The sequence below is a fragment of the Erithacus rubecula genome (assembly GCF_903797595.1).
Source record: "Erithacus rubecula genome assembly, chromosome: 2".
NCBI lineage: Eukaryota > Metazoa > Chordata > Aves > Passeriformes > Muscicapidae > Erithacus > Erithacus rubecula.
This window is the reverse complement of record NC_136685.1, coordinates 3052446-3069525: the sequence shown is the minus strand read 5'-3', so window position 1 is coordinate 3069525 and position 17080 is coordinate 3052446. Positions and strand designations below refer to the sequence as shown.

At 48.8% G+C, this 17080-nt stretch overlaps 2 protein-coding genes across 2 annotated transcripts in view; one reads left to right on the top strand and one right to left on the bottom strand.

Moving 5' to 3' along the window:
• LOC306798267 (gallinacin-9) overlaps positions 1-17080 on the bottom strand; it is a gene marked incomplete at its 3' end in the record, with an annotated part of 229457 nt that overhangs the window by 31060 nt on the left and 181317 nt on the right. The gene's annotated exons all lie outside the window — the stretch shown is intronic.
• On the top strand, positions 12-2338 carry LOC306798269 (gallinacin-11-like). The gene is made up of 3 exons (XM_079298245.1): positions 12-84; positions 941-1069; positions 2098-2338. Exons 1-3 carry the CDS (start codon positions 27-29, stop codon positions 2223-2225), a joined length of 315 nt encoding a protein of 104 aa, XP_079154371.1. The 5' UTR covers positions 12-26; the 3' UTR covers positions 2226-2338.

Here is a 17080-nt window from a genome sequence, read left to right as displayed (position 1 = left end):
GTGTCCTGCAGCACAGACCTTCCACCATGAACCTCTTCTCCTGCCTCATGGCTCTCCTGCTTTTCCTCCTCCAGGCTGTTCCAGGTAAGGGGCAAACACCATGCTGGGGTTTGTAGGAGGTGCAGCTCACTCGTGTGGTGGTGCAGAACATTCTCCTCAGCTCCTTTCCTTACAGCAATTCCCTCTGCTCTAAGCAGAAATGAAAAATTAACCTGTGGTGAGCAGGTGTCACACCAGAACCTCCCCACTTCTTCCAGGTGTTGGCTCTTGTGAGTTTTGAAGTCTCTTTATGTCACATTCTGGCATTACTGGATGGTGGTATCATGGAAATCACCTCCTCTTCTAACCCCAGGGTTAAAAATTGTCCCCTCTGTGTACAGTAGAAGAGAGCAAAGGTGTTCCCTGGCATTGCTTAGGTTGAACTGCACCTCTGACTTCAGCTCTCTGAATATTCTGGTTCTTCTTCCTCTGCCCTTCTTTTAATTGTATTTTTATCCAACCTGTTCTTCATGCTGTATGAAACTCCTCATCTCGAAGAAAGGCTTTCAGAGAAAGAAGGGACTGGGCAAACTGCTTGTTCCTGTTAACTGAGGCAGATTCTGCTTTTGGGGCTGTTCAAAAGGCATAATTTTGTCTTCAGGGCATGTGATGACCATGTTGTCCCTTGCACATCCTTGCAGCACTGCAGTCCCAGAGTTCAGAATCATCCAAGACTGGGCTGCCCCTTCACATTATATCACAAATGGCCAGGATATGTTCAGAAAATTGCCATGTTTCACTCCAGCTATACAAAAACCTCCCTTTGAATGCTCTGAGCTCCTCAAAACTTCTGCTTATTGTGTCAGATCCCTAACTGGGGTCTGTGGGGTTTCAGCAGGAGGAAGACCATGAGAATGGTCTGATCCTGCAGCACCAACTGGGAATCCCATTCTCCCTGCAGGTCTGGGTTTGCCCAGGGACACCCTGCACTGTTTGGAACACCAGGGGTACTGCTTCCACCTGAAATCCTGCCCGCGGCCGTTCGCTGCTTTCGGCACCTGCTACCGGCGCCGCAGGACCTGCTGCGTGGGTAAGGGAGGGAGCCCTGCCCACAGGGGAAATCTGGGAGGACATGGCTGAGCCCAGCACAACAAGCTTTGCCTCTGGATCACAGAACCACAGAATGGATTGTGTTGGAAGGGAATTTAAAGCTCATTCAGTTCCACTCACTGCAATGCCACCTTCCACCGTCCCAGGTTGCTCCAAGCCACATCCAGCCTGGCCTTGGACACTGCCAGGGATCTGAGCCATCTCTTGCCATGTACAAAGTTTGATCTGTGTGTTCCTCCACTGACATCAATATGGAGCTTTTGGGGCTGGCTAAAACAACCCAAAGCTCTACCTCCAACTGGGGAAATAAAATAAAAGTTTTGGCCCACAGAGAGTCCTCCTTCCTTGGTAGATCTTCCTGTAATCATCTGTTGAGGGACTGCTGGCTGTACCCATCCTGTTTGTTTTTGGTGTTCCTCAATAGATAGTCCTCAATATAAATCATTAATGAATATATACTTTAGAAACAACTGTGCTAATCCTAAAGTTCCTCTGGTCCAGCATCCTGGATCTGTCTGTGACCAGAAGTGGATTTTTCCTCACAGTTTCTCTGTGTTTGTGAACAAAAGTGAAACAAAACCATTATATTTTCTTATATATTAATCTGGCTTTCATGAAATTGCAGCTCAGGATTTTTGGATTTAGGCACCCTTGTGTTTAAAAGCCCTTACTGGATTTTTCTCCCCATGTTAGCAGATCCTTCCATTTATTTTAAAACCTCAAACCTCACAATTTCATTCAGTGCCACCACCTACATGAAATATGGTTACTCTGCATCCATCTTCTTCATAGCTTTACAATATCCCTCCCTCAGTTAATTCCTTTCCAAGCTGATGAGTCACAAATTTCTCGTTTTACAGAAATGCTGTGACAAACCCCAAAGTTCATCTTTGTGTCTTTGCTTTTTGAAGACACAGCAACCACAACAGCCCAACAATTTTTGTGTATGATATGGTTTGGATGGCAGTGTCAGGTTTCCTGGTTTGATTTAAACCCTCTGAATTGCAGACACGACATCCAACTTCCACATCTGCCAGAATGAGGGGGGCCACTGTGTGCACCCAGAAATCAGATGTCTGAAAGAGCAGGAGGGACTCTGCCCTCGCAGAGGATGGAAGTGCTGCACAGAAGTGTGACAAAAACCTCGTGGGATTGCAGAAAACCATGGAAATGAACTGCCAAGAAAACAAACAAGTTTTATTTCAAGTGTTGTAGATGCGTCTGATGTTCTTAACATGCAAACTGTGTGATTAACTAGAGGTGATATGTTTCTTCATATAAAGAAGGCAATAAATGCTAAATAAACAGGTATAACTGTCATTTATCTATGGAAATAGGCAGGATGTCTCTCTATTACAGCCATGTGCAGAATGACACAAAAATTTGCTGTTGCATCCTTGGAAACCACATCCTCTAATCCCTCTCACCAGCCTAATCTTATTTATCATGTTGATTTTACACTTGGATGCTTCAGAGGACTGAGAACACTTAATCACAAAATCATTGAGGTTGGAAAATACCTCCAAGGTCATCGAGTCCAACCTGTGACTGATCCCCACCTTGTCACCCAGCACAGTGCACTGAGTGCCATGTCCAGTCATTCCTTGGACACTTCAGGGAGCAGCTGAGGGAGCTGGGAAGGGGCTCAGCCTGGAGAAAAGGAGCCTCAGGGGGAATTTGTGGCTCTGCACAACTCCTGACAGGAGGGGACAGCCAGGGGGGTCAGGATCTGGAAACAGGGAACAGGGACAGGATGAGAGGAAATGGCCTCAAGATGTGCCAAGGGTGGTTCAGTTTGGACAGCAGGAGGAATTTCTCCATGGAAAGCATTAAAACAGAGTGCCCCCATGGAGTCCCCATCTCTGAGAGATTTAAAAGACACACAGATGTGGCATTTGGGACCATGATTTAGTGGAGATCTGGGGAATGGTTGGACTCAATGACTTTGCAGGGTTTTTTTTTCAACCTAAATGATTCTATGATTCTAGTATTGTTCTGTTTGGATATGTTTTGGAAGAAAGGAACTTTTAACCTTGCTCTTTCACCTGTCAGTTTAAGATGTGTTCACAGAGCAGCTCTATTACCACAGCTGAAGGGACAGCAAAGAGCAGGGCCAGGCAGGGCAGCTGGAATATCACATTTAACAGCCAGAGCTGCACACTCACCACAGATCTACCACCAGCTCTTCCACCAGCACTTTGTGCTCATCACACTCAGGAATGAAGCCTCCCAAATTCCTCAGAGGCCAAAGTTGGGGAAAAAATAACACCCAGGTCTCAGCTGGAGAAAATATTCACTTGAGTTCAGATTAAAAATCAATCACTCCCAGCCTGTATCCTTCTCCTCCTTGCAGATCCTCAGGAGTCTTCCCTTGCAGGTTCTTTTCTCCCTGTCACTTCCAAGGGATTTTGATGGCTGCAGGTGAAAGGCAGAGGATCCCTCTGAGCCTTTTTTTTTCCCAGCTGGAATTCTATCAGCCCAAAATGCCAGCTGCCAAGGAGAAGAATCAGAAAAGCCAGTAACCAGTGAAACTGAAAAAAGTCAACATTGTTTGGAGCAGCAGCGCTGGGTCAGAGCGACACCAAAGGGTTTCTCAGCAGCAAATTTGACTCTGGGGTCTGGAATATAATTAACTCCAGCCTGCTCCTCCCCTTTTCCATGGATGCCATGCAGCATGCCAGCAGCACACAGAGGCTTCTGCAAAATTTCACTCCCAGCCCTGAGATTTTCCAGCAGAGCCAAAGGAATGGGGATCCTTGTGTTTGTTTTTATATTCATCTCCCTGGCCCAGCACGGTAAGACCAGGAATGCCTGGGGTGGTGAACAGGATATCTGGGAACAGGGATAATCTCTGTGTGTGTGATTTGAAGCTACTGAGGAAAGGTGTTTTCTGGATGAGAGAGTGGGGGAGGTACCTTGGGAAAATTCATTATTTAATCCCTTGGGGGAATACAAAAAATGAGCAGGGAGGAGGCTGTGAAAATGGGACACATCACTGGGTTAGGAGAAACCCTAAAGGTGCTCTGGGAAAATGTTCCTGCCTTTTCTCAGGCTGCAGTTGCCTCCTTGGCAAGGGGAGGACAACCCCTCTGACCTCCCATGCACAGTCCTTGCCAACATCCTGAAAAAACAATCTTGTGATAAAATACCCCTTGAGGGAGGTTGGCTCAGCAACTTGGGATTTTTAACATGGATATCTGAGCCTGTCAGTGGGATGGGGACCCCAGGTGTGCTCCAGGTGCCCAGGCTGTGTGCTCCCAGTACTGGCTTGGCTGGCCAGGAGCAGAAGGAACCCCATGAATTTTATCCATTTTTTCCATTATTTAATCCTCTTCCCTTATCCAGGAGATGCTCAAGGACCAGACAGCTGCAACCACGGAGGGGGTTTGTGCAGAGTGGGAAGCTGTGATTCTGGTGAATACCTGGCTCAGTACTGCTTTGAACCTATCATTCTCTGCTGCAAAAACCTGCCACCCTCCACCCCAGAGAGCTGAGGCTTTCCAGAAGAGCACATGGAGAGCTGCAGGCTCCACTGGCAAGGCAGGAGCAGCTGCTGGGAAGGAGATTTTGTGGTTTCTGTGGCTGCTCCTCCTCTGGAAGAATACTGTGGATTCACTCATGAACTCCTGAACACTTTGGTTTTGCTGTTAACTTTTTAGGAAACACTGTGACAAGAAGAAACTGGGGCCACTCAAACTCTTTGTGACCCTTTTGGGACTCTGATTGTTATCTGACATGCACAGGTGAAAAATTGCCTTTCTCCTTACCTGAAATCAATAAACCTGAGGTTTAACAAAGCAGCAAGTGCCCTCCCGTGAGTCAGCATACTGCCAGTGGTGGGATGCCACTGACCAGGAGTGACCACAGCATTCCTCCCCTCCCCAGAACACCAGGGAGACTCTGTCCCTTTATTTCCCTTCCCAGAGAAAACAGCTGCAATGGGAAAAGTCTGTTTGGCATCACTTTTGGTGCAAAAGGCACCTGGTTTGACATAAAGGTGAGTGTGGTCTGTGCTTCTCAAGCAGGATCCACTCCCATCCACTCCTTTCCAGGCTGTGCCTGGTTCTCAGGGCAGTTGTGGAATCCCAGAATGGTTTGGGTTGGAAGGGACATTAAAGATCATTCTGTCCCACCCCCTGCCATGGGCAGGGATGCTTTCCACTGTCCCAGGTTGCTCCAAGCTCTGTCCAGCCTGGCCTTGGACACTTCCAAGGATGAGGCAGACACAGCTTTTCTGGGTAACGTGTACCAGGACCTTGTCACCCTCATAGGAAGCAATTTTTTTTCCCCCTAAGATCCCAGGTTTACCTTTTCATAAATGTTGGGGAGGGGACCTAGAAGCTGTGTCCCATTGCCCTGACAGGCTGTCCTCTCCATCCTTGGACTGCATTTCTGGTGCAACTCCTTTCCCTTCTGGTCACCCAGCCCCAAGGAAATAATTCTCTTTGTCCCTTGCAGCTTTCTTCCTATGAGCTCCCTCAGCCTAAATTAATTTCTGTCCAAATCCACTCTCAGCCCTTCTGTGTCTTTTCAACATAAAATTTTGACACTCCCTTGCTTTTGTCAGCTCCTGGGCTCCCTTTCCAGGTAAAATATTTCTCTCTGGGTCAATCACTTCTGTGAAAGCAAGGAAACAATGATGTAATGAGGGAGCTATGCCAACCAGCTGAGGCACTGGTCAGATTGAAACAGGGAAAAGTCCTCTCTGGGAGATGAAATTCTTGTTCTGATGAATCAAATGAGAAAATTCCCACTGACCTCAGCAGGGTCAAGCCCCACTGCCAGAGGATTGCCAGTTCATTCACCCCAGCACTTCCATCACTGATGAGCAGCCCAGTTACTCTCCTTGGGTCATCACTGGTACTCCAGCACACACAGGGAGATGCCAGCACTGCCCTGGAGATTCCCTGCAGCTGGATGAGCCCTCAGGAGAGCCACAACACCCAGAGCAGGCTGTTGGCTTGGGAACTGATCCTGAAAACAGGGAGAGGGCTGAATGCAGAGCCAAATTCCATCCCGTGCCTCTGACGCACGCTGATGTACAGCACAGCACGGGGAGGGGTTTGAGACAAGGCACCCCTCCAAACCAAACAGTTTATTTCTCACATTCATCCACAGGGTTCATTATTCCTGCCCTCATCTGGGAGTGCTCAGCCAGTGTGGTTACAGCCTGGCTTCCTAGGGAAGTGTTGAGTGGGCTCTTGCAGCTCACCTTGCACATCTCCCTCACAGTCACCTGGCTTTCTGCCCCTGATATGTTTTGGCCAGTCCACCAGGAAATGTGGAAATGCTCAGTTTATAGGGAATATTATCCCTCTGGCACTAATAGGCATGCTCATGGCATGGTCCTGCTGTCCCACTGCTGTTTGTTGATCTGGATGGAAATAACCTTAAAAAAAACCTCCAAACCACAACCCAACAACAGCCAAAAAATAAAAGCAATCTGCCATTATTTCTGCCCAATGAATAAGATGAACTGAATTCCCTTCCAGTCTCACATAGAGGGAAGAAAGTACCAAGGATACTGATGGTGGAGAATGGAACTTCCAGACCTTATAAAACTATTTATTGACATGGTTTCTTGACCCCTGAACTTGCCTGAGGCAAAGCAGACAGCTCAGCTCATGGGGAGTTTCTTGAACAGCAGCATGAGCTGCTTTGGAGTAAGTGTATGAAAGTGAATGCTGCTCAAATTAATTAAACCCTAGCTGGAGTATCCTGTAACCCTGGGGAGGAGGAAGAATCATAAAACCAGCATAGAATGCCAATAAGGTTGGAAGGGACCTTAAAGATCATCCAGTTCCAATCCCCTGCCATGATGAAGAAGAGGATTTTTGTGGGAAATTCTTGACTGAGCTTTGAACTCCATCTGTCTGTACCTCATGGAGTTCAGAAGGCAGCAAAATTTGGGTTCTTTAGGATTACCTTAGCAGACCTATACCTAAAGGAGATGCAAAAGACATCCAGACATCTTGGGATGTATATTTGGGATCTCTGCAGTCATGCAGCCAGCCAGGATATTCCTCCACCCTCATGCCAGGTCTGTCCACCAGCACAAGCCTCCTGGATAACTGCAGATTTTAGTCCATCAAAGCATGGTGTGGATTCTTTCAGCAGGATTTGTTTGCTGTTCTGAGACAACAGGCCAGTGTTTGTTTGGCAAAGACAGCCAAATCCTCCTCTTCTGCCCTGAGAATGTTATAGTGATGTGCAGCCAGGAGCAGGGTGGTGTTGGATGGGCTCCTGCTTGAGGAAGCTGGGCAGCCCCTTGGATCCAGATCCAAGAGATCCTTTTCTCTTACATCCCTGGCAACCCCACACAAACCAGTGCAACCCCCTTGTCCTGGTTCCAACCTTGTCCTGGTTTGAAGGACAGATGTCAGCCAATAAAGGCAGAAGCTTCTCTTTGAAATGGAGAATGTGAACCCCCTCTCTGCAAATTATTATTGTAATTTTGAAATTAAAGGGCTCTCAGGGAAACATATGGGAATTGGGAATAACAATTTACTGGGAAAATTAAAATAGAAATACAGTATTACAAAGAACAATCTGACACCCTCTTAGTTAGGGTGTAGGTAGCAGTCCCATTCAAGGGTGGCTGCATCCTCCTGCAGGGGCAGATGTGGTTCAGCTGGAGCAGTGCTCCTGGAGAAGGTGCAGTTTCCTCTGAAGGTGCAGGGATGATGTGGAAAGGTTCAGTTTTCCTCTGGAATCCAGTGGAAAGGCTGCTCTGGTGTTCCAAATCTCAGTTTTTCTCTGGGTAGGAAAGGCTTGGCTCCTGCCCTGGCTGGAGCATCTCCCAGTGGGATGATGGAATTTTATCAGTCATGCACTGGGACTCAGTGGCCGTGAACAGGAGATATCTCCTGGAGGGAGGATGGGCTGTGGGAAGATAAAGATGATTGCCCAGCTGGTTTAAAGATGGCCCATTAGCAGAGAATATGTGCCAGGAGATCAGGGGCACTGCCCCACCCAGCTCCAACAGATGGTGATAGAATACACATTGCTGGACACATCCTGTGGTGCAATCCAGCTTTTGTGCCTGGACCTTCCTCCACCCCCACTCAGGAGAAAGGGGGGGTCACATTCCAACATTCCACCTGCTCACCTGGAGCTCTTCCACCTCACCACAGTCCAGCTCCAGGGCGTGCTGGAGAGATATAACAGGTCAGGATTCAGAGGCTGCACCTACACGAGTAAATTAAACCATGTGAGGCTCAGAAATTAGTGGCTACTCAAGCATGCTGTCAGAAAAAAAAAGCTGTTTTCCACACTGTTGCTTGGCACAGTTTGGAGGTGATGCCAGGAATGTTCCATAATTGGCACCTGGATGTGGCTCTGCACTGGAAAGGAGAAGTTAATTCCACAGGGTGTGCTCAGACCATTTTCTGGTGCAAAACCCATAATTTCTTGCTGTGTCCAGCTCTGGAGTCCTCAAGGCAGACATGGAGCTGTTGAAGATAGCTCTGAAAAGGCCATGAAGAGTGGTCTGGAATGAGAGCCATGGGGGGTTTCTGGACTAAGGCTGAGCCTAGAGCTGAGCCCACAATCATTTCTTCACAGGTTGAATTGCAGGGCTCTATCAGTGCTTGGTTGCTTGGCAAACTGCTGTCAGTGGGATTGGGAGTAGAAGGTGGCATCACAAAAGGGTTCATTCAACAAAGGAATTGCTCCTGCTGGCAAAACCTTATCTCAGGATGCATTTAAAAACCAGCCTGCTCAGGTCCTGGCCTGAAGGCAATGAAGTCAGTGGGAGCATCCCTCCTGTTTGGGGCCAGAGAGCAGATGCAGATTGATTCAGCTCCTCCCAGCCCCAAAACCTCTCGAGCACTCAGGAGCCAATTCCTGTGCCACGTGTCTGAGCACAGATCAGCCTTTGTGCATGGTGAGCTCTGAAAAAAGACATCTGCTGGCAGGTTGGGAAGCAGGGGAGGGCTGGGCCAGCCCCAGTGGGCTCAGCAGAGCTGAGGCCAAAGGGAGCCAGGCCAGCTGTCCTACAAGCAGCTGCCCAAGGGACAGAGATTTCCTGCCCCTGATTTCTAGAGGAAATCTGTTTTTTGTTGGTGCTGTATAGAGCTGGATTTCTTTCCCAAGGCACATTCTGCAGCTCAACCCATGCATACAGCTGCTAGAGCAGGGGTTTGTGGTGGTGTGGAGGATGCAGCCTGGTCTCCATCCAAACAGCAGCATCCAAGCAGCTCCAGGCACAAATCACCCTCCGTAGTGGTGCTGCTCCCACCATGGGAGAGCAGCTGAGCTGGAGACAAACACCTGGAACTTTGCCATCCATCACTGGGAATGCTGTGGCCATGTAGAGCCCTGGCTCCCTGCTCCACATCCCCTCTGGAGAGCACCAAGCCATCTGCACACACATGTTCAGACACTTCAAGACACTCACAGCATCCACAGCTCAAGAGCTGCCATCTCCTTTCTGCTGAATAAGCTCTGCCCAAATTCTTTGCTTTGGAAGGAATTGTTCCCTTTGAGGGTGGGGAGGGGCTGGCACAGGGTGCCCAGAGAAGCTGTGGCTGCCCCTGGATCCCTGGAAGTGCTCAAAGTCAGGTTGAATAGAGCTTGGAACAACCTGGGACAGTGGAAAATGTCCCTGCCCATGGAATGGGATTGGACTGGATGATCTCTAATGTCCCTTCCACCCCAAACCATTCTATGATTCCATAAATCCACCAATTCCCATCTCTCACACTGGAGATGCCAATCCTCAGAGGTACAAGGTGGGTTATTGTCTTCCACCCAAGCAGTGCCACCAGGCAGGCAGAGCACCAGCACTTTTCCAGAGGCTCTCACACATCCTTGCCTCCAGCTCTCCCCCAGCTGGGTTTCCAGACCCATCTCCCTTCCCAGGTTTGCAGGACACCCTGGTTAAGAGTTCAGTGTCCTTACTCCAAAGTCCAGCTGGTGGAGGCCCCTTTATCTGCACTGTTTGATGAAGGTGATCCTTGTTCTGTTCAAGCAGCCTGAAGGACACGTGGCTTGCATTTTCCAGCACTCCCTGTTGTCAACCTGCAAAGAAAAATCCATCAAGATGACTGCTGAAGGGAAAAGGGAAGATTTGCTGACAGCTTCTGCTGCATCATCATTGTAAAAAAAACCTTTATAAAGTTTCTATTTTCTCCTCTTCCATTTGTTGTTGACTTGGGGACATTCCTGCTTGTTTGCTTTGTGTTGTTTTCCCAAGCTGAAACTCAGGTTCTCACCCTCTGTTGATTTCCTGGAACTGACCTGGAGAACTGGCACAAACCTGAGAGCCTGCCAGGATCCCTGGGGGAGCTGTAATCCACCAGCTTTCCTAACACCACTGAATACTGCAGGGAGGTATCCCTGCTTTCCCACTGAACAAGTACATAAATGAATAAAATATTAAAATGCCATTTTTTATCCACAGTTGTAAACAAAACCTTGGCAAGCATCCTCTCTGCAGCCTGGAAGTTGGGAAATTGAAGCAGACCCATGATTTTTTTAAGGATTTCATTATTTTCAGGCCAGCTTTGTGTGTTGGGGAGTGCTGAGGAGGAGACTGGGTTTTTTCATGCTTGACAGTGTCAATGCTAAACATAGAGAGTGAGAGTTGAAAATGAAAAAGAACAAACCAAAACCCAACAGTTTGATGATGCAAAACCCAGCACTTGGACTGGATTTTAACACCACATGCTTGAGCCTTCAAACACAGAGCCAGACTGGGTCAGTCCCAACATCCTGTCTCCAGCAGCAAGCAGTAGCAGACTCCCTAGTGCTCAGTGTAATTGTCAACAAAACCCTGATTTGCCCCCCTTTTTGTTTTGTTTTTTCCTTCTATTTTTTTTCCTTTACTTCCCCTTTACACTTTCTGTCTGTAACCCAGTGTGACTGAGAACAAGCACACCCCGTGCAACTGTTTGCTGTTGTGTTGAAATGCACCTGAGATTGACAAAGTTCCCTCCAGTCCAGGAAAATTACACAACTGTCCCCTGGCCACTATAAATCCAGGATTCCCCTCTTCTTCCTCTCTCTAGGGCCCTTCACTCCTCCTCCTCGGGGTGGGACCTCACCCACTCCGAGCCATGCGGGTTCTCCAGCTGCTCTTTGCAGTCCTGTTCATTCTCCTCCTCCAGGGCACTCCGGGTAAGGACAAAAATTCTCACAGGGGCTCCTGCAGGACTGTGGAGAGAGAAAAGGCAGGTTCCTACTCTGAGGTAGAAGACAAGGTCCTCAAATCAAGGCTGAGCTAACTCGTGGTTCCAAGGGAAGCAAGTTTCTCCCGAGATGGTCTCCATGAAGTCCCTGGGTGCAGCTGTGCTGAGCTCATAGGTTGTGCATTCCCTCCTCTCTGCACCCTCAAAAATCACCCAGAAATGCTGAGCCTAAGCCAGGAGCCTGAGCTTTGCTCCAGGATAAAAGCCTCATCCTCCACAAAACAAGGACAATCCCATTACGTTCTCCATGAGTTGAATACAGATGTGGCAAATGGGGGAAGATGCAAGAGTGACAAGAAGGTTGAGGGAGTTGATTTTCATCCTCTGATGTGATCTGATCTGGTAAGATCCCACCTGCAGACCTGCCTCCAGCTTTGGGATCTCCAGCATCAGAAGCTGATGGAGCAAGTCCAGAGGAAACCATGGAGATGCTCCAGGGCTGGAACCCTCTGCTCTGGAGCCAGGCTGGGAGAGCTGGGGGTGCTCACCTGGAGAAGAGAAGGATCCAGGGAGAGCTCAGAGCCCCTTGCAGAGCCTAAAGGGGCTCCAGGAGAGCTGGAGAGGGACTGGGAACAAGGGATGGAGGGGCAGGACACAGGGAATGGTCTTAAGCTGAAGGAAGGTGGGTGTGAATTATATATTAGGAAGGAATTCTTGGCTGTGAGGGTTGTGAGTCCCTGGCACAGGATGCCCAAAAAGGCTGTGGACTCTTCATCCTGGAAGTGTCCAAGGCCAGGTTGGATGGGACTTGGATCAAACTGAGACAGTGGGAGGTGTCTCTGCCCATGGCAGGAGGTTGGAAGTAGATGGTCTTTAATGTCCAATCCAACTCAAATCATTCTGTGCATATTTGATTTTCTAAAATCAAAACCATTTTAAGTGGGGGGAAAAGAAGGGGGAAAGACAGATAATTTACCTTTTTTTTTTTTTTTTTTGTCTGTTTTCTTTTGGGATTCTGGTTGAATAGAAAAATATCCATTGGCTTTACATTTTCACTGGCTGCTTGTATACATATGTCAGAAATTCAGGTTTCATTCAGGTGTGATGTCACCATGATGGTGATATCACATTCACAGAAGGCAAACTTGATATCCAAGAAGAGGAGTTTTACTTGCTTCACTTTCTTCACCTGTTTATGCTCTCATTTATTTAACTGAAGTCCTGGGTACAGCAAAGGGAGAGAGAAAGGTTTACCCACTCCACTGGTGGTGCACCCCCCAGAACCCCCAAACTTGGTATTTCTACTGTGTCTAAAGAGATGCTTCACATTCCCTTTTAATCAAAACAGCAAAAGATTTAAAGAATTTGAAGCAAACAAAAACACAAAGAAGTAAAAAAATCTCTGAAGGAAACAACAGGTGAAACACCTGTTCCAAAAGGCTCTTCTCATCTTTTGATACTGTCCCACCTCAACTAACTTATCTAAGCTAGCATAGCCAAGCCAAACCTGGCTGTCTCACTCAGGCCAGTTCTTAGGTGACTCCCAGTCCTTGCTGGGACTTGATGGTGAAGCTTCTCCCAAGCACATCTGATCCACATGGAACCAGCTGAATTTTCCTGCTGCTTACTGAGAATAAACCATTGCCCGCCTGGTGCTCCCTACTGGCAACACCAACACCAGTGGAGTTCCCTGTAGATTTAGAGGGCTCTGAGTAGTTTCCATCTCTCCTAACCATGTTTCCTGTCCTCTTTCCCCAGCAGCCAGAGGCCTTTCAGACAGCCAGCAGTGCAGAAGCAGCCGTGGCCGCTGCCGGAGGCTCTGCTTCCACATGGAGCGCTGGGAAGGGAGCTGCAGCAACGGCCGCCTGCGCTGCTGCCGGTGACAGCAGCCACCCCAGGCTGATGTGACAGCCCCAGGAGAGCCAGCACAGTGCTGCTGCAGCCAGAACTGTGCACAGAGCCTGCCCCCAGACACCACCGTGCCTCCGCTCGTAGCTCGGTTTGTCAGCCGCCAATAAACCACTTGGGTGTCTCTATGTCCTGCTGGGTGTGGAGGGCAGAGTTCTGTCCTGGTTTGGAGGACAGGTGTCTGCCAATAAAGGCAGGAGCTTCTCTTGGAAATGGAGAATGTAAACCCCCTCCCTACAAATTATTATCATTTTGAAATTAAGGGGCTCTCAGGAAAAAATATGGGAAATAGGAATAACAGTTCTTTACTAGGAAAAAATTAAAATAGAAATGCAGCATTACCAAACACAACCCCAAACCCTGCCAGAGTCAGAATCCAAGCTGACACTCATCAGTCAGTCAGGGTGTTGGCAGCAGTCCCATTCAATGGTGGCTGCATCCTCCTGCAGTGGCAGATGTAGTTCAGCTGGAGCAGTGCTCCTGGAGAAGGTGCAGTTTCCTCTGAAGGTGCAGGGATGATGTGGAAAGGTCCAGTTTTCCTCTGGAATCCAGTGGGAAAGGCTGCTCTGGTGTTCCAAATCTCAGTTTTTCTCTGGGTAGGAAAGGCTTGGCTCCTGCCCTGGCTGGAGCATCTCCCAGTGGGATGATGGAATTTTATCAGTCATGCACTGGGACTCACTGGCCATGAACAGGAGATATCTCCTGGAGGGAGGATGGGCTGTGGAAAGATAAAGATGATTGCCCAGCTGGTTTAAAGATGGCCCATTAACAGAGAATATGTGCCAGGAGATCAGGGGCACTGCCCCAGCTGGTTTAACAGATGGTGGCAGAATTCACATTGCTGGACACATCTTATGTTGCAACCCAAGACAGTTTCCCCTCAGATGGAGCACCTTGCCTGATGCTTGGGGGTTGATGGTGCTGGAGGTTCACTGGGGGATCCAAATCATCCACACAAAGGTTGCAGGTGTGGTACAGGAGAGAGGGGTGCCCTTCCAGAATGTCAGCAAGAAAGGGATCTGCTGGGCTGGTCCAAGCAGTTATGAAATCTCTCTTTGAACCCACTCCTCCACCTCCCTCTCGGTCATTGCTTTCAAGAGCCTCAATTTCTAGCTCTGCTCAGAAGATGCCATGGCAGGATTCATCCTCTTCAAGGGGATGGATCGAAGACAGAGGTATGATTTTCCCTCCTGAAGTTCCTCTTCCTCTCCCATAGCAACAAGGTGAATTTTGGTGGGTGACTCAGTTTATCCAACCTGATCTCCTTGAGGATGTCCCTGCTCACTGCAGGAGTGCTGGACTAGCTGACCCCTAAAGCTTCCTTCCAACCCAAACCATTCCATGATTCTGTGATCCACCTCTGTGAGGAGGTAAAGGTGGGTAAGGATGAGAAATCCCCATGAGGAAAACAATTCAAACAATTCACTCAGGCTCACAAGGATTGTGCTCGGTTCTGCATCTGCCCTGCTCCTGCATGGAGCAATTCCAGGTGAAGTCTTGATTCCATAGTGCAAGTTATTCCAAACTCTATCCCAATATCACCTGAGGGGTATCACTGCCTCTTGTCCTGCATAGGCTGATTTATTGAGTAGAATTATGAGTGGAAATGAGCCAAGACCAAGTTCACTCCTCAGCAGGGTGTAAGAGCTGTTGGGTGTGGACTGCTGTTTACTGAAGGAAGGGGAATTTCCCACTGTGGTGTGCTCTGGAGCAGGGCCCCAAAGCAAATCCTCACCCTGGAGGTGGTGAGGTGGAAAGCAGCAGGAATAGAGATGTCTTGGAGCTGTGAGTAGAGAGATGGCTTGAATGGCTATGAAATTTCCTCAAGAGAAAAGCTGGAAGATTTGTCTCTGGAAAACACCCAGTGTGGTACTTAGGGCATGGAAGAGATGAGGTGGGGAAAATTCCCACCCTAAAACCCCTAGCTACACACCTGGCTTCAACCTAAACCCACTGTGCTATCCATCCCAGCCTTGGCCAGGAGGAAACCAGTAAAACCAGTGACCCAACTGAGCCAGCTGACATCCACTGGAGATCTGACCCACCTCTGGCTGGACTGTGAGCAGGGAAAGTTCCCCTCACTCCTCCTGCTTCCATGAACTGAAGCAGTGAGGGACTGCTGGGCTCTGTGCTGGGATATCCCACCCTTGGTGGAGTGGCTCTGCAGGCTGCACACACGGTGGGAAAGGCTCCACGCTGTCCCCTCTCCTGAATGCTTCTCCTCTGCTCTGAGTGGCAGCCTGGCTCCTCAGGGAGCTGGGAAAGCTCAGCCAGAGGGGAAAGCTGCAGCCACTGGGGCTCGCAGGAGCCACCAGCCCCATCGAGAGATAAGGCTCCCCTCGATAACAGGACCTGCCACAACTGAGCCTCCAGTTTTTCCACCTTTTTGAAGTCTGGCCGGTGAAGTTGTGCAGAACTTTTGTCTTTTTGCCAAAGTAACCAACTCCCAGCTCCAGCCTTTTGCCTTCCCTCCTTTTCCCCGACCTCCTCCCCTTTTCCTTCGCTGCTCCAAGCGCAGCCTCTCCGTGGGGCTGATAGGGATTCTGGGGGGAGGATGGACACGATGAGGGGGTGATGTCATCTGTTTTTGGCCCTTCAGAGGGTTGGACACGTCTGCCTCTACCCAGGCTGGCGCCGGGAGCAACTGGGAGCCTTCCTCTGGCAGCCGCCCCTGTGCCTTATCAAGGGCAGGATGACAGGATGACATCCCGGGGCTGGGATGCCAGAGCTGCGAGGGAAAGGAGCTGGGGAGCCCCTGAATGTGAGCACAGGGATGTGTCTGTGTGTGTCTGAGCTCGCTGGCAGTGGGAAATCACTCCCAGCAGGATGGAGCCAGATGGAGAAGGGGAAAGCGCCTCTGCGCCAAAACCCGAGTCAAGGGCGATGCTGTCACCCAGACCTGCTCCTGGGAGGGTTTAACCTCCCCTATCCCAGGCAGACAACCTGGAAAATCCATCTGGAAAAAGGTTTGAAAACGCCCCTTTGCCATCAGAGGAGAAGGTCAAGGCAGATGGAGCGAGATAAATTAATTTTTCCCATATCCAAAGCTCGGGGTCTGGCATGCTCTCAGGCAGAGACCTGAACAGAAACAAGTGCTCTGTTCTGCTCAGGTTTGGTTTTTCTTGGGTTGGTCTATAAACTTACCAAGGAAATGGATTTGGGATGGACCATTGTGTCCTCCTCTTGTTTTGGCAACTTTCTCCAAGGTGAAATGGAAAACCTTCATTCATTAGTGATTATGGTAACACCACACCCTCTTTTCTTCTCTCCCCCAGAAAGGTGGTTTGATTAGAAAAGTGTGAAATATTTCTGGCTAAATCCAGGTAAAACTTGGTTTCCTATCTCCTACAACACAGCCCTCAGAAGGAAAAAGTCTTGTGGGACATGGGAGCCCAAGGAGAGAGACAGTTCCCTATAGCAGTGGTCTTAAAATAAATTTAATTTTGTATTATTTATTAATGTCAGAAATAATGTTTTTCCCCCCATTCTGATGGGTCATCATGCTCACTTTGGAGACCAGTGCACTGGAGAGAAAGGGAGATTTTGGGGAGAGCACTTACAGTCCCTGAGGATTGGGATAGAAATCTAAACAACTAGTAGGTCTCCTTCCAGCTGGAAAATTTATAAAATTGATTTTCTTTTGCTTGGAATAAATAAGGTTTTCTGCAAAAGCCATTGTCAGTTGTTGTAACTGGAGTGAGAAAATAGATGGTGAAAAACTGGAAGGTGTGCCAAGGGAGGTTCAGGATGGACATCAGGAGGAAATTCTCCATGGAAAAGGTGGTCAGGCATTGGAAGGAGCTGCCTAGGAAGGTTTGGAGTCCCCATCCCTGGAGGTGTCCAAGGAATGACTGGACATGTCACTCAGTGCTCTGGGCTGGTGACAAGGTGGGGATCAGTCACAGGTTGGACTCAATGGCCCTGGAAGTCCTTTCCAACCTAAATAATTGCGT

Coding starts and splice junctions, on each gene's coding strand:
- LOC306798269 (XM_079298245.1), top strand. CDS start 27: ATGAACCTCTTCTCCTGCCTCATGGCTCTCCTGCTTTTCCTCCTCCAG. Junction 85..940: donor CCTCCTCCAGGCTGTTCCAG/GTAAGGGGCAAA, acceptor TTCTCCCTGCAG/GTCTGGGTTTGCCCAGGGAC. Junction 1,070..2,097: donor CCGCAGGACCTGCTGCGTGG/GTAAGGGAGGGA, acceptor TCTGAATTGCAG/ACACGACATCCAACTTCCAC.